General features: G+C 56.4%; 1 protein-coding gene across 2 annotated transcripts; it reads left to right on the top strand.

Annotated features, from left to right (window-relative positions):
• Positions 1-2,834: 2,834 nt before the first annotated feature.
• Positions 2,835-13,768, top strand: C1QTNF6 (C1q and TNF related 6). 2 transcript variants are annotated; one of them, XM_081130743.1, is made up of 4 exons: positions 2,835-2,961; positions 5,271-5,505; positions 8,840-9,098; positions 11,640-13,768. In XM_081130743.1, exons 3-4 carry the CDS (start codon positions 8,846-8,848, stop codon positions 12,185-12,187), a joined length of 801 nt encoding a protein of 266 aa, XP_080986869.1. In that variant the 5' UTR covers positions 2,835-2,961; positions 5,271-5,505; positions 8,840-8,845; the 3' UTR covers positions 12,188-13,768. The 2 variants fall into 2 exon arrangements, with proteins under 2 accessions (XP_080986869.1, XP_080986868.1); XM_081130742.1 differs by lacking the exons at positions 2,835-2,961; positions 5,271-5,505 and adding an exon at positions 6,343-6,427.
• Positions 13,769-19,649: the final 5,881 nt, after the last annotated feature.

Raw genomic sequence — 19,649 nt, 5'->3', positions numbered from 1 at the left:
GACAACAGCCATGGCCTGGGCCGATTCCTTTGCCAGGTGCTGTGTGTCTAGATTGGTGTGCATGTGTGAGTGTGTGTATGAGCCTCAGTCTATCTCTATGAAGATGCTCCATCTCTCAGTTCTGCGTGCCCAGGCCTCCCAGAGTCCCGGTCCTCCAGGGGCCATGGAAGATGCCCCTGAGAAGCTTCAGCCTATAATCTTATAGATCTTGATGCAAAAGCGGTAGATATACTTTCTTCTTGTGTCCAAACCTCAAATCTCATGGAAGGAATTTGATTGGTTCCAACTAGGTCACATGGAAGTCCCTTGGGTCAATAGCCAAAGACAAGGTGATAGAGCCATGATTGGCCAGATGTGGGTCATGTGACTATCCTTCCAGCCAGGGAGAAGGCAGGACTCTGTATGAACAGCCTGGACTGACCAAGGGGGTAGGAGTTGCGTGGGGGACAGACTACAGTGGCAAAGGGAGGTGAGCCAGGTAGCATCAATAGCAGGCTGGGGTAGGGGTGGGTGATGTAAGCACAGTTCAGGTGCATAGTAGGTGCTCAGGGCATCTCAGCTGTATCCATGGGGGTCCAGAGCTGCGTGGGAGTGGTGCCCAAGCCAGGGTCCACCCCCCCCCCCGGCTGGATCCCACAGCCCCCCTTCAACTTCCCCACCACATGCCTGCGCATGCTTATGTGCATGTGTGTGTCCCGGTGTCCCGCTAGCCTTGCCCCGCCAGGCAAGGACTGTTCCTGGTGCATCTGTTTCAAGGGTCTGGCAGCACTGTGGGTCCTTCATGTGAGAATTTGGAATAAATTAATGAATAAGGAGAATTCCATTTCGCAACTCCAAGGGCGATTTTCACATTGTGACTCTGGCCTCCTTTGGATTTGTACAACATGGTGACCCTGAATAAATGGGGTTGGGTGGGAGCAAAGGGACAAAGGGAGCTGGCATGGGGGTTTGGGGCCGGAATCTGTGCAAGGACTAGGGTGCGGGGAGGCCCAGGGGTTGTGAGGCTGAGCGCGCAGGAAGGGGTGGTGATGACTCTCCCTGCCTGGCTCCTCCTCTGCAAACATCCAACTTGCTCAAACCCAAGACCTTCCCTTGAACTTGTCTCTCAGAGGTGGTTGCCAGGCAACAGCCCATGACCACCATGCTCTGGACCAGGACTTCACGCATCAGCCTCAGCATGAGAGGAGAGGAGCTGGGGGTTGTAGGCCCTGCAGTAGGGACGGCCAAGGCCCCAGGGCTTCAGGCCTTCCTCACCTACACGCCGTCGGAGAGGCAGAGGCCACTGTCCTTCGGGAAGGTGACAGCCTGGGCTCCATAGGACTCCAGACAGAGAAGAAAACACTAAAAGTGTGAGAATCACAGGCTGTAATGTGAGGGGCTCTCCCTGGAGTTGTGTGAGGTCACAGTCCTGCTAAGGTCTCAGGGTGCTTCCCTGTCACTGGCAGGCCCTGGTGAGGCTCACAATGAGTCCACTGGAAGGCTGTGAGGGACATGCACCCCCTAAAAGTCATGGGACCCCAAGTCACCGGGGCTGGGCCCTCGGCCCACTCTGCCGCAAGCCTCCTGTGTGGCTTTGGGCTATGCACTTCACCTCTGGGCCTAGTTCATTTAAGTTCACCAAGATTTTACTGGCCTGGGCTGGGGGTACAGTGGAGGAAACAGGTCTTGTGCTCTTGGCACTCACAGGCAGCCACACAAGTAACTATGTCACTATCCAGTGGAGCGGGAAGGGAAGTGTGTTCTGGGGGGAGCATAAATGTGGGGAGGGTCAGTGGCGGGGGAGGGGAGGCACGGGGAGCAGAGGGTTGAGCGTTAGTGTTCTGGGCAGAGGGCCCTGCCCATGCCAACCCCGTGGGACCTCAGTTGCCTCCTGCAGGCCCGGCCACTCTCCAGGAAGCCCTGCAGCCTTGGCAGGCCAGGCCTTGTGCACAGAGGGGTGAAGGACCGGCACACAGTGTGAGTGTGTGTGTGTGTGTGTGTGTGTGTGTGTGTGTGTGAGCGTGGAGGGCAAGACTAACCTTCACTTTTTTGGAGGCTCAGAGAAAGTGCCCAGGCCACACTTGGCATTCTCCAGGGTCCCAGACACCTCAGGTCTTGGCTCAGGCATTGGGGGACACAGCCTGCAGGCAGGCAGGAGCCCATGTCCTCTACCGCCATCTGGTTAAAGGGGGGAAATGAGGCCTGCACTGGGACGTGGCCTCTCTGCCCCGCTATCTGCTTCAATGACCAGGAAATATGTCAATATTTGCACATGGGAGCTGCTGGTCAACATGTCCAGAGGCTGTTTGGTTCCTCCGTCTGTAATAGCAGGGGTGTCTCAGCTCTTCCTGCAGGGCGGGTCTCTCCTCTCTGGCCATAACCAAGGGCAGCAACTGCGGAGGCGGGCAAAGCAAACACAATGCCCGTTACGGTGGCAAGTGAGCCATAGTCAGGTTCCAACCCCAGCGCCACCACTTCTCGGCTCTGCGTGCCTTTGGGTTAGCCTGGGAACCTCTTGGAGCCTCAGTTTCCTCATCCACAAAGTGGGCTCCATAGGACGGTAGCAGGATCCGGAGGCGCCGACCGGCCACGCCGAGGCCAGCGCTGCGCTCTGTGGCCCGCAGGGGGCGCCGGGGACTTCCATCTCGCCTCGTGGAGCCCGACGCGGCTCCGCTCGGCCGGACTCGGCTCTATTCGTCCCCAATCGGATCCACTCGTTCAGGCTCGGCAATATTCGGCCGGACACTGGGCTCGGCTCTGTTCGGCTCTCCTCGGCAATACTCGGCGACACTGGGCTCTGCTCGGCCAGGCTCGGCCTTGTTCGGTTCTGCTCGGCTCCTCTCGGCGCCGCAGCTGTTCCTCCGGGATTGAGGCCGGAGGCGGGAGCAGAGCCGCATCCCGGCGTCACTCTGGCGGAGTCCCGGCAGCCAGGGTCGGGTTTAGCCGAGCCCTAAACGGTGACCAGCGTGGCCGCGACCAGCGGTAGCCTTTTCCCAGTGTTTGGGGACGGGGTGGGTCACGATGGAGGCGCCCCCGGGTCGGGGGTGGAGGACTCACTCCCCTCATCCCGCCGAGGGAGCGGCCTCTAGTCGGCCGCGGGGAGGGGGCCAGTTTCCGCTCTGTGACCGCAGAGTCCGGAGGGCCTGGGGCGGCGCTGGCTCCTTCCTTCTTGGGCCTCTTGAGGATTCAGTTTTCCCTTCTATAAAGTGGGATAACGCGCCCAACTCGGATTAACACCCTTTGGGTCAGGCATGGGTTGCAGAGAGCCCAGGATGGAGAAACTGAGTCCAGAGAGTGCAGGCACCCAGCTAATCAAAGGAGGGGGCTCAGTAGAACTAGGGAGCCCAGCGAGCCCGCTGATGGGAGAGGGAGGTTCCCACGGGACCCTGTGCCCACTTTGCGGCGAGTGGGGTTTGGAGGAACAAGTGAGGGAATGGGCGCCCCAGCCAACCCCTGGCGCGTCCCAGTGGCTCTGCCTCCCCTTCCTCCCCCTTCCTCCCCCTCCCCTCCCCTCCCCTCGCCTCCCCTCCCCTCCCCTCCCCTCCCCCTCAGCTCCCTAAGAAGGGGGTGGCGTGGGTGGGATGGGTGGGTGCCAGGCCGTGAGCGTCACCGGCCACCAGGCGCTGCCGTCCTCTCCCCAGCCGGTGGCGCTCACGGTTTCCTTTGTTTCGCTTCTTCATTGGTTACTGTCCTTGAACAATTGAGTCAGTGGCTGGCCAGTCGCACAACTCCCACAGCTGACTCCAGGAATCATCTGGATCTCTCGCTTTTCTGACAGGCACACATTTCATTTTTTCAATACACGCAGGGTTCCCACGGCGTTGTAAGCGCGTATTAAATGTCACTATTTTTAAACTTTCTCCCAACCCTGGGCTGGAAGGTGGATATGGCTAGGAGCTGGGTCAGAGTCAGTGAGCCTCTGCCTCATTTTTCTCATCTGTGTGCACGAGGAGAGTGGGCTCAGCCCCTCCCCACATTCAGAGTTTAACCGAGAAGCACTGATGGATGGCCAGGATAGAGCACCCCCATGGGCGTCCCACAGGCCGCTCGGGGGGCCTTGCCTTCCTCATGTCCCTCATGCCCAGAGACACCAAGGCTCAGAGCTACGTAGGAGGACATGCCCACGGTCACACCCCGAGAAGGAGGTGGAGCTGAGACATCAGCCCGTTTTGTCTGCCCAAGCGCCGGCGCTGTCTACCTGGCCTACTGGGGAGATCCTTGGAATGACCGGGAGACCGAGGGATTTTAGGCATGGTTCAAGTGGGAGGAAAAATATTAGAGTATAATATTTCTGAGTCCTGCTCTCTTGTCTGCCCTGCCCCCAGACAATTGCCCTGCACCCAGGGGGACAAAGGGTCCTTTTCTGGGTCATCGATGTGGCTGGGGGCCCAAGGAGCTGGCCCTAGAACCTGGCGAGTCAAGTGCCTTTCCAGGGCTCAGCCTCCTCACCCATGAAGTGGGATGAGCAGCTTTCCCTGCGCAGGGGCAGTTTAGTGGGCACAGAGCACAGTGCTGGCCACATAAGATGCCCTGACAAAACTATTCCTGTGTTCCCATCCTGCTGCTCCCATCCATTTTCCCTTCCCTTCCCCCTTTTCTCAGATGCTAGGCTTCCTAAGCCAAAACCCAGCTGTCTCCCCTTCCAGTGCTGCTGACTCAGCTCTTTTCCTGGTGGCAGCAGAATGGGGAGGGCGGGAGGGTGACTCCCCTTGGCTCCTTCCCTCTGCAGCCCTGGCTCTGTGCCCTGGGAGTGCTGCCTGGGGCAGGGCCACACAGAGGGCACAGCCAGTGTGGACCTGACAGTTTTCCCAGAAGCCATAGTCCTTCCATCTGCTTTCCTTTGAGCCCCCTTGGGCCCCTAAATAGGCTTGGGGGCTCCAAGTGGGTTTGGGAGGAAGAAGAGCACCGAGCTAGCCTTTGGGAGAGTCTTGCTCTCATCCCAGCTTGGACTCCCATCTGCTGTGTGACCTTGAGCCAAAGACTTGTCCTCCCTGGGTCACAGTGGCCCTGTGGGACAGATTAAGGAATTGGATTAGATCATATCTAGGAGTCCCTCCAGGCCTGGAGAGTTGGCTGTTTGGTTATCCCCCAAATAAAAAAACAGGCCCAGAGATGAGAGCGGGTCAAGGACACATAGCCCAGCAGCTGTTCCATTCTTCACACCTGGCTCACCTGTGAGAGAGGGCTGGGTGGCTTCAAGGCCCCAAACTCCAGACTTCAGTAAATCCCCCTAAGATCTCTGCACTCCTGCGCCTCCTGAGGGTGATCATGTACCTCCTCGCTCCTGACAGACCCTGAACTGCAGCCTCTGCCCACAACCATGCCCATGGTGCCAGCGTGGGAGCTCCAGTGAGATGGAGAGCACGTCCGCTCTGTAGAGCTGTGGCTCCTCTTCACTAGCTGTGTGACCCAGGGCCAGCTATGCCAGCTCCCTCTCCCAAGGCTGGGTAGGATTCATTGAAATCATGGATGTGAAGACCCTCTGGGTACTGGAAGCCCCTACAAAGAAGAGGCCTGGCCCAGGCAGTAAGTACTCAACAAATGTAGAATGAGAGGGTGCTGCAGGCACAGGCTTCTCTGGCTGCAGAGAATCGGGGCTGCAGCCTTTTTAAACCTTCCGCAGCCTAACCAGAAGGAAAATGAGGCAGGACCCTGCCCAGGACCAGGGGCATAGTATATAGGCTGCCCTCCTGTGGCCTTCTGGAGGGTTGTTTCCACAGGGGCCTTGGCTCTAGAAGAACAGGAGGATGAATCAATCATGGCAGAATTCTAGGCAGAGGAGGAGGACTTCAGCATCCACTGGGGTGGGATTTTGACCTGGCTGCCACCCTGATACCCCAGCAGCAAACCTTGACCAAGCCTCCCCTGTGACTGGCAGGGCTGGGGCTGGGGACTGGAGTTCTACAGACACCTGTGAGTGGGCTGTGGTACCAGGATTTGAACCTGAGGCTGCGGAGCTGCCTGTGCCCTCTCCACTCTTCGGCTTAAGCTGGAGGGCCCCTGGCAGCAGGATTCCAGAGCTGCTTACCCTTCCTGAGCAACTTAAGGGGCTTCTGCCCCCCTCTCTCCCCACCTCAATCTCCCTGCCAGCATATCAGGGGCCTCAGATCCCTCTAGCTCTAACTTTATTGGGTCTGTGAATCCAACAAGACCCCACCGAACCACCAAAGAGTTAAGCAAAGGCAATCCAGAGCTCCCATTATCTCCGTAGAACCCAGCAGCTGGAGGGGAGGGAGCAGGGAGGAGGGGAAGTGGGAAGCCAGCTCAGCCCTCTCCCTCCGCCCTCCCTCCCTCTCGCCCTGCCTCCATCCCTTACTCCCTCCCTCCTCGGCTAAGCCTGGGGGTCTGGGCCAGCAACAAGTTATTACTGCAGACATGGGCCAAGGAGCCAGAAGCTGACCCGAGGCTCCGGGTCTGTGAGCCGCTGGGCGAGGCTGCAGGACACAGGGTGAGTGATGGAGGTCCTGCATTTCCCATGGCAGGGCCGCCCACCGAGGAGGCTGGGGTCAGAGGCTGGAATTCCTCTCCTCCCTCCTCTCTTCCTGGACATATCTCAGGCCCAGTACTATCCCTCTGCCGCTGGCCAGCCCCTCCAGGCTCTCCCTTCCCCATTCCCTCCTGTGACTGAGACCTTAGCCCCTGGTGAAGGGCTGCTCCCTGCTGCTCCTGGCTTGTGCCCACCCCGGCTGGGACACACACCAGCTCAACTCTAAGGGTCTGGCCCTTCCCCCACCCTGGAGAGATCCCAGCTCCCAAGCGGAGGCAGTAGGGACCCCCTAGCCATCCCCAATGGCATGGTCCCTCATACTCCCTGCCTGGCACCCTCCTCCCTGGCCAGTCAGTGATCCAGGCTGTCATTATTATTACTTTTGTTAAAGGCTGCTTTGCTTCCTGCTTCCTGCCCGGCAGATCACAGTTTATGTCTTAGAACTTTTGACTGTCCTCTGGCTAGAGCCAACAGAAAGGTCCCCAAACCCAGCCGGTGCTCTGGAAGTTCTGCTCTTCCTTGCACTGTCCTGGGCAGGCACTGGGAGGAGGTCATGTTGGGAAAGAAGGAACACACTTTTTATTAAGAGTCTTTTACAGGTCAGCCAACTTCCCTGCATTTAGGGTGTCATCTTGTAAATGTCAAGGAACAGGAAACCCAGAGGGTTAGCCACGAGCCCTAGGTCACACAGCTTGTTAACTAGTTTGGGATTTCAAGTCTGACTCTAAGGCCTCACCTTTTCCCATGAGGTCGCATTCTGGCCAGGAAAAAGGGGGACTTTCAGCCTTTCTCAAAACCCCTTAGATGTATAATTTACAAATGAAAGGTGAAGGTGGTAATCTTGGACAGAGAGGATGTTGATCTGTATGGATTTGACCTCCCTTACTGAGCAGAACCAGGACACCAGAGCAGGGCAGGGAGAGAGGAGCTGGGAATGGTCACCTCCAGGAGGGGGTGATGGCTCGAGAGACTGCCTGGCACCCCCCCTTCTCCTGCTACTGGCCTGCCCCAGGGAGGGGAAGATGTTCAAAGGAGGGTCTCTGCCCCTTTAAAACCTAGACCTTACCACAGTGCTCAGCAGAGATAAGATGGCATTTAAAATAATAATTTTACCTTCTCTACATGTATTAACCACAGAAAAATATTTTTGAATTGTACTAAATGTTAAAGGAGAGCAAAAAGGAAATAAACAAAGAAACGCCAGAAGTGTAAAAACCAGTCTAGTTTCAAAAGCCGAGTTTCTGATCCTGTGATAACTCCGCACCAGCCCCCAAAGACTGCTGATACCTCAAAGGCTCTGCCCGGCTTCCTGCCCACCCAGCCCCGGCCTGTCTCCAGAGGCTGGTGTCCAGGCTACTTCCTGCCCCTCTCCAGTAACTCTGGACCCTTCTTTCTTGCCAAGGCCAAAATGGATCCTCACAAATCCTGGCCTTCTCTGATCCTTTTGAATTTTCCAGACTTCCTACTCCTGCCCTTAATTCCAATTTACCACCTTGGCAGCTGATTGGCAGGTCTAATATGATTGACACAACCACTTTCCAATGATTTAACTCTCGCCTGAGGCTTCCCTGCAGGGAATCTGTGAACCGGGGTGTGGGTTGTTGACTGCACAGAGATTATGAGGGGAGGTAGGCTGACACCAGCCCTTCCCAGCTCCCAGCTCCCACCTCAGCGGTGCACTCTCTTTTGTTCACCTGGCATGAAGGCACTGTGTAGGCCAGCAGTGACCTGCAGCCTGTGACTCAGCACACCACCCCTGATGCTCAACAATATAATACCACCACCACCATGCAGAACCCCGTGCGTTTTCTCTGATGGAAGTTGCTACCTGCCTGCTAGAATAAACGAACTTTCCTAGCTCCTTTGTCAGGACCATTGTGTTCAAGCCTCTCCTAAAGAGCAAGCCTGCAGAATCCTTTGTTTGTCCCAAGGGCCCTCTGACCTGTCAGTGGCCAGAAAGCAAGCCAGAGGGAGGTAGGAGTGTGGGAAGAACATCTTACAGTCTCAGTGGTTATGACACAGGGGCAGCTGGGGCATCTTCCTCAACCACCCCAGCAAAGGTCCCCCAGGAGCCTCCTCTGCTCTTGGCTGTGGCTCTTTAGAGGAGCTTCCTTCTTTGGGGACCTTGTGTGGCAGAGCCTCCAGGGACTGGGTTCCTTCTGGGAGACTCAGCCCCCAGCCCTGCCACAAGTCTCTGTGACCTTGAAGTTGTGTAAACCTCAGTGTTTTTGTCTGTTAAATGGGGGCACTGATGCTCCCTCCCCGAGTTATGTCAGGAATGCACTTGCTGTGGGTGGCAGCATTTGTGCCGCGCATGGACACAGTGGAGATGTTAAGTTAAATATAGTGTCTGTTCCTCCTTCCCTGCTCCAGGTCGCCATGGGGACAGCTGCCACGGACCTTCTCTGGACAGTGCCTCTGCTCCTTCTCTTGGTGTTTGGGGTCCCCACGGAGCAGCACACCTCTGGGGAAGCTGTGACCTCCAATCCCCCTGGGCGCTGCCGATTGTGCTGTGACTCTGAGGACCCCCTGGCCCCTGCCGATGCTGCAGATGTGTCCTCTGCCTCTCCATCTGCCCTTCCATATGTGTTGCCTGAGGTCAGGCCCTATATTAACATTACCATCCTGAAGGGTGAGTACCCATGCATGGCTCAGGCTGGCCTGGCCTGGTCGGGCACAGGGAGGGCATGAGGGTCTCTTACTGGGCCTGGGGAGGTGAGGTGGAGGAAGTAGGAGAAACCAGGACAGAAAATGGTTACAGATTCTTTCTTTCACACATTAATTGAGCACCTTCTATGTGTCAGGACTATTCTGAATTCTGGGGCCGGAGCATGAACAAATCAGACAGGAACACCTACTGCCATTGAGCTTCCTTCCATTCTAGTGGGGGAGGCAGACAGCAATAGACATATTACCCAAGTTAGTGGGACAGAATGTTCAATGGTAGTAAATGCCATGGAGATGACAAGGTGGGCCGGGTAAGGGACATCGGGAGTGCAGGTATAGGGGCACATTGCCCATCAAACAGGGTGGTGAGTTCTTACTGAAAAGGTGAGGGAGAAACCATGTGTATCTGGGGAAGAGCATTCCAGGCAGAGGGAACAGCAGGTTCAAAGGCCCTGGGGTAAGAGTGGGCCTGGGGTTTTTAAGGAACACAGACAAGGGAAGGAGCTGAAGTTGGAGATGAAACAGGGCCCAGATCAGACTTGGGTTTCTTCTCTGAGTGAGATGGGGAGCAGGGGAGGGTTTGAGCAGAGGAGAGACCTGATCCAACTTAGGTTTCAAATGGATCCCTCTAATGTCCCATGGAGTCTAGATGTCAGGGGACAAGGGTAGAAGCAGGGAGACCTGTGGAGGGCCACTGGGGCCATTCAGGTGAGCGCTGTCTCCTTGTCCTCTAAGTCAGACCTGAAGGAAGCTGCTTCTGCTGCTGGGGACTGTGCTCTGCTGGGCTGGGGTCAGGCCCTCGGCATCCTTAACTTCCATCTTTGCTCTCAACAACCCCAAGGTTGGTATTTTGCAGATGGGGAAACTGAGCCTCTGAGAGGGGAGGAGCTCTCCTGGGGTCACACAGCTGTCAGGGGTAGAGTAGGGATCTATCCCTAGGGTCTCCCCAGAGCCACTCCACCCCACAGCCAGGTGTGGGCTGGTGTCTGAGACCTTTCTTGTCTTTTGGGTTTTCTGGGTGAGGACACTTACCTTCCTCGCCCCCGCCCCCTTTCCCTGCCACCTAATAAATCACAGCTTCCCCAAGGCTCATAGAGCCCTCTGTGTAAGGCCGAGGAGGTGCCTGGATCCTGATGGTACTTTTCCTACACTATCCTCCCCCCAAACCCCATGTCACTGCTCCTGGGCCAGCTTAGTTGCCTGTGGGGCAAGTGGGCAGTGTGCTGTCATGGAAGGCACCTGGATGGCCTCAGGAGTCACAGGTCCCAGCCCCAGGTCTTCGGCTCCCTTGCTGTGTGGGTCAGGCTGGTCTCTCCCTCCCTGGGCTCGCTGCCCTGTTAGTACAAAGGAGAAGGTAACCCCCTCCTGTAACCACTCTTCACCTCTTCCCTTGGGGCTGGGTGAAGCCATTGCTGTGCAAACTGTAAAGTACTGTGCTGCACATGATGAGGCAGTTCTCCAATGAAGCCTTTGAGCCAGACCTCTGTAGAGCTGTGGACTCCCTCCCCTCCTCCCCCTTCTCTCCAGGCTTCTCCTCCAAGGTCCTGTACCCTCCTTTTGGCCCCTTCCTCCACTCTTTCCAGTATTGCCATGGTCCTAGGGGACCCCAGGAAAACACAGGGCCGGCCATGCAGTTCACTGAAAGGGGTGTGGCTCATGGTGCATTTCAGGCTCTGTGACAGGCAGCAGGGAAATATTCAAGCAGTCTCTCAAGACATAGGTGGCCACCTGCTTCTTGTGTTCAAGGTCAGCCTGGAACAAGGGCTGGGCGGGGGTGTGTCTGCCTGAGGGTTGGGTTAGTTGCTGCTAGACCCCAGGGCAGTGGAGCTGGGCCAAGCAGCTCTGGGTGAACCATCTGCTTTGTATTTGCAGTTTGCAGAGCGCTTTCCCATGCGGCATTTTGCTGAGGGCTCATGAACACCCCAGTGAGGTTGGCATGATGCTTTTCAAGATACAGGCAAAACAGCCAACATCCCAGTCATGAAATGGCCCAGGTCACACAGTGGAATGTAATGCCAGCCAAGGGCTGCCTGGCTCCTAACTGGGGTGTTTCCCTCCAGATGGGCAGAGGCATTTTCCTTGGTTCCTTCTCTGGGTCAGACATGCAGAGTGCACCCTGCACTTCCCCATCCCCACTGGAGTGTGGCTGTGTGCAGCATCTCCCTTCCCTGGGTCGGGGTGGGAGGCTGGGCCTGACTTCCTAGAGCCTCAGAGGGACCTTCCCTGCTGGTAGGGGACAGGGATAGGCAGGTGTGGAGACAGACTGTAGTTGGAGTCCTGCATCTCCTGCTACTGAGCTGTGTGACCCTGGGTGAGCCACTTAACCTCTCTGTGAGTGGAAATAGTCAGGTGGGCGATGCCTGGTGTGCAGTAGGTACTCAACAAATGCTGGCTTCTTCTCTGCCTTTCTTCTCTGGGCAGGAGCAGAGCCCTCTGCAAACAAGTGTAGGCACCCGCTTCATTCAGGCCTGGCTTCTCTGCCCTGACTTCTCCCTTGTTCCCACAGGTGACAAAGGGGACCGAGGCCTGCTGGGCACACCTGGGAAGCTGGGCAGGGAGGGTCCCCCAGGAGAGCGAGGCCCGCAGGGCGCCAAGGGTGACAAGGGGCAGGTGGGCAGCCCTGGCAGCCCGTGCCAGACTCGCTTCTCAGCCTTCTCTGTGGGCCGGAAAACGGCGCTGCACAGCAGCGAGGGCTTCCAGCCACTGCTCTTTGACACGGTCTTCGTCAACCCGGATGGGCACTTTGACGTGGCCGCTGGCCACTTTGTCGCCCCCCTGGGTGGCCTCTACTTCTTCAGCCTCAACGTGCACAGCTGGAACTTCAAGGAGACCTACGTGCACGTCATGCACAATGAGGAGGCGGCCGTCATCCTGTATGCGCAGCCCAGCGACCGCAGCATCATGCAGAGCCAGAGTGTGATGCTGGCCCTGGCGCCCAGCGACCGCGTCTGGGTGCGGCTCTTCAAGCGGGAGCGGGAGAATGCCATCTACAGCGACGACGTGGACATCTACATCACCTTCAGTGGCCACCTCATCAAGCCTGAGGACGATTAGTACCTGCACTGGGGCAGCTCCCGTGTGGGGTGGTCCATCCCCTGCAGGGCCTCAGTGTGCACCTCTGTAAAGTGGGCCCGTGGGGCCTGGCACTCCGGGGAGCCCTCCTCTTCTTTCCTTCCCTCCCAGTCTGTTTCTGGTGCTCTCCTCTCTGGAACATACTTTGAGAAGCTGTCTAACCTAAATATTCTAGACCTTTCCCAACCTTTTGGACCAGTACTTCTCAAACCTGAATGCACATAGGAGTCACCTGGAGACTGTGCTAAAATGCAGATTCTGATCAGGTAGGCATGGAGTGGGACCAGGACTCTGCATTTCTAATAAGTTTCTGGGTGATTCTTACACTGCTGGTCTGTGGGCCCCACTGGAGTAACCATATTCTAGAACTTTCACAACATTCTAGTACTTCTTGAACATTCCAGAATCCTCTAAACATTCTAGAATCATCACAACATCCTTAAACATTCTCATTTCTCTGGGACTCCCTCTCCTCCCTCACTCTCTCTCTATCATCTGCACTCCCACCTGTGCAGCCGTTTATTTAGTTGTTCATCCAGCACTCACCGTGCTCACTCTGTGCCAGGCCCTGGGAAAGCTGGGGTGGATCAGACACAGAGGATTCTGAGACCCGACCCAGAGAAACGCATGGTGCTCTTGTCACATAAGTCTGGGCTCCGGGCATTCAGACACCATGGCCCCTCATGACCCAAGGCTGGTAGGACAGGGTCCCTGAGGTGGGGGGGTGGTTCTGCCTACTCTCATTCCTCCTCAATGCCCGTTATTAAAGCACCCCCCTGAGGGGCCTTGGTCAGGGCAAGAGTGAGGGAGCCCCTGGAGAAGGGATTCCAGACCCATAGCTTCCCATGTAGCTGGTATGGTCACCTGTGAGGACTCCTGTCCTTACAGCACCCCCTCCCTGCTGTCCTGGGGCTCCGTCAAGACCTTGCTCAGCCCATCTTGCCAAAGGCTCCTGGGCCTCAGTTCTCCCAAGCTCCTAGCCATTGTTAGCCATTGATATCTGTCCCAGGTGCTCTCTGACCCTCCTTGGACCATCCCGCCAGCCCAGTGTCCCCGCTTTCTAGCTTTAAGGTGCTGAAGATCCAGCAGGGTCTCCTCTGGCCTGGTGCGGCCTTTGGAAATGCCAGGCAGAGGCTCCAGGCTTCGGACCCCTCAGCAGGTCTGGGGAACTGAAGCGGGTAACATTCAGGTCAGTCGGAGGACCCTCCTCTGAGCCATGATGCCAAGAGAGGTCCAGGCCAAGCAAGGGACATCAGGCTTTCTGTCCCTTCTCCCACTCCCAGGTAGGGCAGCCTGGTGGCCCTCAGCCTTCCACTCCCCCAACCCAGGTGGCCTGACCCTCTCCCTCAACGGAGGTGGCCTCCAGCCATTGGTGCTTATGCAGACTCCGGGAAGAGGGAGCCCGGTGGTGGTTGGTGCTCACTTATAGCCAAGGGAGCCACAGCTAAGTGCTGGTGATGGCGGCAGGGCCTGACCAAGTGCGAAGGCCGATGCTGCACAGCCACTCCCAGCCCGTCTGCCCCTGCCCTGCTTGTCCAGCGTGATTAAAGGTTGCGTGTCTTCTTGGCGGTTCAGCCTGATTCTTTCTGCTCGGCATCCTTGGGAGGGCAGCCAGTCCTGGGTCCCCTGGTGCCCAGATCCAGAGCTCCGGAGAGACTGAGGCAGCCTAGAGCTCCACTCTGCAGGCTCCCCACCCACAAAGAAATCAGCCCCCTCAGTCACTCAGGCAGCCGGTGCACTCTGGAGTTAGTAGAACCAATTCAAAGTCTGTGGTACGACACCCTGGCTGTGGCCTCTGGAAAGTCCCCACTCCTCTGAGCCTGTTCCCTTGTCTGTGACAGGGATCATGATAATCTACCTCAGAGGGTGGCCATCAGGACTAGAAGAGAGGTTGCCCGGTGGGTGCCAAGTTCATCCTTTGAACCACACCTGTTGAGCACCTACTGTGTGCTGGGTACCCCAATAGGCACAGAGGCTGCAGTAAGGAGCACAACCCATCACTTCCCTTGGAGAACACCTATAAAGTGTACATTCTGGTCAGTGCTGAACGAGCCCAGGCTCTCACCTGGGGATTTTGTCTCGTGTTTTATGTTTAATATTTGTAGAACTGTTGGACATTCTCTGGAGGGAAACACAGCACGTTGTCCAGTGGGCTGACTTTCTAACCTAGAAGGTGGCTACTCACATAGTACATTTAAACTAATCCCTGTCCGCTCCCCTTGCAGACTTGAGACAGGGGCACTCTGCTCCACCGTGGGTGCCTATCACCGTGTTTGATGGCTGGCTGGGACCATGGGGAAGAGCGTTCTATAAAGAATGAGCCACCATAGCTCCCCAGGACTCGCCGAGCCCAGGGGCCGGCCTAGTCGGGCAGACGGGCTCTCGCACAGGCCCGTCAGAGGCTACCCAGGGGGCCCTGGCGGTAAAGGTTGCCCCAGTGCCAGACAGGAGCCTTTGCTCATGGACATCATGCGGATGGCGGATTGCTGACTGCCGAGGCACAAAGCTTTAGATTTTAGAAACTTCTTGCCAAGCACCTGCAGGAGAATTGAAGTTTGTCCTGTGCAAACTGAGGCCAAAGGCCCCAACATTTCCAGACTGCATTAGTTCAGGGCTCTGATATGGGCAGCCCCTCCGCTGTCTCATCTGACCCGCTGCAAACATTTCTTCCAACCCCCATTCAGAGGTGGCCTCTGGGCTGTCTGGGCCAGTTTCCCCCACGGGATCCCAGTTCCTGACTTAGTGGCACAGCCTCGATGGATGGTCAGAGCCACTAGAGCTTTGTAATAGAGACTGTCCCAATAGGCAAGGTCTTGATGGGGACTGGGCGAGCCCTGGAAGACTAGAGGCCCCCAAACCTGCTGCCAGGTCTGTGAGGACAACGTTCCCTGGGAGAGCTGCAATGCTTAGTCCTGCTGACTCTAGTGAGCTGGCGAAATGCCCACATAGCCACCTCCTCACCCCGGGGCCATCCTTTAAGTTACGTAAATGACATTTTTTTCTCTGAAATATTAGGCAACAAGGAAGGGAAGGGAGGGGAGGGCAAAGAGGAGAAGCAGCCCATGAAATGGGAGTCGAGGGACCTCACCCCACCGCTTTGCCATTGCTTGGTTGGGTGGCCTGGGGCAAATGCAGAAAATATTGAGGGAGAAGGGTGGTAGGACAGTATCTGAGTTGAAACCAGGGGCAGACCTGGTGTAGTGCCCCTGGTGGCCTGCTGCTGGGATGGGTGGGCTAGATCCATTCCGTGGGCTTGGGTAGGGTGTGTCTGGAAGTCCTCGGCTTTCCCGGGAAGGAGATACATACAGAACCTCCTTCCTCTGCCACATGGGAATATGGGAAAGAGAGAAAAGAATTCTGAAGGGAGTAATCAGGGAAAGCTTCTTAGTGGAGGGGACATTTAAGCTGGGCCTTGGAGGATGACTAAGAGTTCGAAAGGCACGTGTTATGGGGAAAGAAAACAATGGGATGAATGAATGGAGATGGGACAATGTAGTCTACATTCTGGACAGTGGGAAATACCAGTATGCTAGATACACGTTTGGAAAGGAGGGAGGGAGGGAGGAAGAGAGAGAGCGAGAGAGCATAGGATGGGCTTTGAGACTGGAAAGGTAGGGACCACACTGTGAAAGTCCTTAACTATCAGGCTAAGTCTGGCCTTGACTTCCTAGGTGCTGGGGAGGGGCTGGAGGGTTCTGAGCAGCGCAGGCACCGGTTAGAGCTGATTTGAGAGGCAGGTCACTGATGGAGCATGGATTACGGAGGGCCGGGCTGGAGACGGGGCCTGTGATGTAGTCTCAGGGGGGACATGGAACAATACCTGGAAACTGGGTTAATTGTGACTGTGATCTTTGGGGAGAGGGCTGTGTCCCCACTGGACTTGAGAGGAGGCAAGAGGCTTACTAGCAGAGGGGTGGGAAGAGGTAGCCAGGTGGGGGTCCAGCCAGGCAAAGCGTCTCCCCGACAGTGCTGCTCCTACAAGCCTTTCTCTGATGCCGGAGGGAGGGCAGGCCTGGGCAGGAGGACTCCTGGGCCAGCTTTGCCAGGTGAGCCACCCGATTGACTCTGGAGCTGAAGGCTGCTGGGTAACTCGTCCCGCCTCTCCAGACCCCATTGCTACCCTTACTTGTAGAATCGGATTTAAAATTTGTGCTCTTTTGCCCGTTGAAGCCTTTGGGGGTGTTCGAGGCTGTATTCATGACGGTATTTTCAGAACCCCAATTAGGGCCTATGGACTAACGACGGGACAGAAAATGTGAAGTTACTGCTGACTGTCCTGGAAAATATAAAGTGCATGCGACAGGGGCTTGAAATTTTTCAGAGAAGCTCAAATTTCGGTGTGTGGGCTCCGGAGCCAGGCCAGAGGCTTCTGATCCCGGCTCTACATGCCCTGAAAACAGCTCCTGGCTCAGAACAGACAGTATTTCCCCGGGCGGGCGACCTGGGCCTGTCGGTTCCTCCCTGCGAGTCTCGGTTTGGTTCCGAGTGAGGGCCGAATGTGCGCTCTTGGTGGTGGCACATAGTGGGTGCGCCAGCGTGTGTGTTGGCTGAATGGCTTGTGCTGGGCAGCAGCAGAGGAGCAGCGGGGAGCAAGAATCAGTGGCTGGAATCGCGCACCGCTCTCGGGGCTCCCTCTCCCCGCCAGCCCCGCAGGCTCCTCCCGGTAGCCACGTCCTGCCACGTGGACATCTGGAGGAAGGCAAACGTGGGCAGAAACTCAACGCGACCAGAAACAGCTGGCAAGGACCTTATGGGTGGGGCCAAGGCGGGGAGAGCTGGAGCCAGCAGGCAGCCTGGGAGCCAGAGAGGAAGAAGGGATTTCCATGACACGAGTCGGGAGTGAGCAGGGCCAAAGCCGTATGGCTGGGCGCCCCTGGCCTGCAAACCCAGCCGGATGGGAGGCTGGGTGGCCGGGAAGCATCGGGGTTGTAGGGCAAGGTCAGGAGGGGGTGTGAAGTTGAAGCCTGGAGGTGGTGGTGTGGGCTGGAGAAGGTAGTAATTGGGGTCCAGGCACGTGGAGGAAACGGGACCCTCTGCGGGGTAGCGGCAGGGTGCAGGAGGAGGTGCGGAGGGCGGACCTTCATCTGGCTGGCTGCCTTTCAGCACTGGAGGTAAACTGACGTCACAAACTCAGACGTACATGAACTAGAACCTGTTTTATTTTTCCAGGGCTAAACTTAATTTCCATCAGGCACTTCCTTTCGCTGAGGTCAAAGAAATGTGCTTTTGGCCAGCTGGGGTTTCCTTTCCCACATTTCTGGGGGTGGGGTGCATTGAAGTGCCCCTCCCTGGCAGTAGAGACGAATCCCTGGCACTGCATGCTCACATGGCATCTGCTGAGTGTGTCAGTGTCCCACCTGCTCCACGCTCCTGGCTCCGCCCACATACCAGCCTCCTGGGCCCTCATTCCTCTTGGGGCATCCAGGTCCTCTCTGCAGAGGTGCCTGGTCCCATCTGCTTGGATACACCATGTGGCCATTTCTTCTTTGGGGTCTCAGCTGCCTCCCCAGGGCTCTACCTGTGGAGAGATGATGACCCCTCTGAATCTCAGATGTCCCAAATCAGCAGGGGGTCTTCTCTGTACCTCCCCCCCCCCAGGCTCAGCTGGGGTGGAGGGGATGGGATCTATAGGATCTACTTTGGCCAGGAACTCCATCAATGGCACATTCCTTGCTTCCCCTCTGTCCCATCTCCCCAGGGGCCATCTTGGGGGTCGGGGGAGAGAGGACTGTGTATTTACTCAACACACCCTCTCCCAAAGCTTTTGGCTGGGCACGCAGGCTCTCTCTTATTTCAGAACTTAAGAACCTGGAAAAGACTCCCTCCCTCTGCTTTTTGCTGCATATCCCCTCTGTATTAGTTAGGATGCTTTGGGGTGCAAGCAACATATCAGTCCCAAGCAGAATAAAGGAAAAGTGACCGTATGTCCCAAGGTAGGGCAGCTGCAGGGCTGGTTAATGCAGCAGCTCGGCGGCATCACTAAGGGCCAGAGTTCGCCCTGTATTTCCACTCGGCAAGCTCACTGGAACAGCTTTGCTTTTAGGCCAGCTTCCTCCAGGGCCACAGGATGGGGCCACAGGATGGCAGCCATGAGGCCCCTGTCCTGGTCCAGGTGTCACATCAGGCATGAGCAGGCCAGTGAAAGAAGAATTCAACACCCAGCCGGCGTGGCTCAGCTGTTGAGCATCGACCTAGGATCCGGGAGATCACAGTTTGATTGCCGGTCAGGGCACATGCCCCGGTTGCGGGCTCGATTCCCAGTAGGGGGCACGCAGGAGGCAGCCGATCAATGACTCTCATCATTCATGTTTCTCTCCCTTCCTCTCTCTGAAATCAACAAAGACATATTAAAGAAAGAAAGAAGAATCCAATTTTTTTATCCAGCGGCTTCTCCTCACTTTTCATTGGTCGGAACTGCTCCCGTGATCACACGTAACCCAACCTCTGGGAAGGAGAACAGGATTATGGGAAGCAAGGTTTACTCTTGAACCCCCAGGGTCGAGCTGAACTTCCAAGCAAGGTCAGAGAGGTCATGGGGGAGAAGTGAAGAGCACAGTTGATTCATTTTTCATCACAACCCACGTTGTCAGATGTGGGTATCTTGGTTCTAGGAAGCCTTCCCAAGCTTGAAGGGTGACCGGCTATCACCTGACTACCTGCTTATCAGTTGACAGCCTCCCCATTTCGTTTCAAGCTTCCGGGGCACATAGAAGCACCAACGTCACCACCACCAGAGCCCTGCCAGCTGTCCCAGGCACAGCTGAGCTTCCCTGAGTGCAACTGAGGCTGCTGAAGAGGCACTGCCTGGGTTCAATCTAACTGGGTACAGGACCTCTCTGTGCCTCAGTGTCCTCACCTGGAAAAAGGGGACTGTTGTGAGGCTTAAAGAAGTAAGTATATGTAAAATACTGGTACACAGTAGGCTCTCTATAAGTGTTAAATAGTATCTTAAGGTAGACACTTCAGTATGACTGTGTCCTAGTCATTATGCTACAGAGAAGGGAAGAGACTGTGAAGTGCTGAGACTGGATAATTTCCTTCTCATATCTTGTTTTTATTCATTCACCACGTACGAATTAACTACCTGTCAGAGGCTCCGAACTGTGCCAGGCCAGGGGCAAAGCAGTGAACACAACACCCACACAGTTCCTGCCTTCATGTGGCCTAGAGCCTGGTGGGAAAACACTCTATGCAGATCATCCCACCAGGACTTCAGATCAGGCTAAGTGCTCTCAAGACATCATGAGAGAAGCTAATTTGGAAGGTTGGGGTTGGGGCGGTCAGGGAAGGAAGAAGTGGTTCAGCTGAGACCCAGGCGGTAAGTGGGGGGAAGAGCACTGGGTAGAAAGATCAGCATAGGCAAAGGCCTGGAGGTAGGAACCTGCTCAGCGCTTCTCAGGAACTGAAAGAAGGGCCAGGAGGCAGGAAGGAGCCAGGTTTGCAG

Source organism: Miniopterus schreibersii (genome assembly GCF_964146895.1).
Source record: "Miniopterus schreibersii genome assembly, chromosome: 2".
Lineage (NCBI taxonomy): Eukaryota > Metazoa > Chordata > Mammalia > Chiroptera > Miniopteridae > Miniopterus > Miniopterus schreibersii.
The sequence above is the reverse complement of the archived record's forward strand: the minus strand, read 5'-3'. Positions and strand labels throughout refer to the sequence as shown.

What these genes read in the sequence shown, in the direction of transcription:
- C1QTNF6 (XM_081130743.1), top strand. Translation starts at nt 8,846, where the DNA reads ATGGGGACAGCTGCCACGGACCTTCTCTGGACAGTGCCTCTGCTCCTT. An exon ending in TAACATTACCATCCTGAAGG is followed by an intron (nt 9,099 to 11,639) that starts GTGAGTACCCAT and finishes TTGTTCCCACAG; the next exon opens with GTGACAAAGGGGACCGAGGC.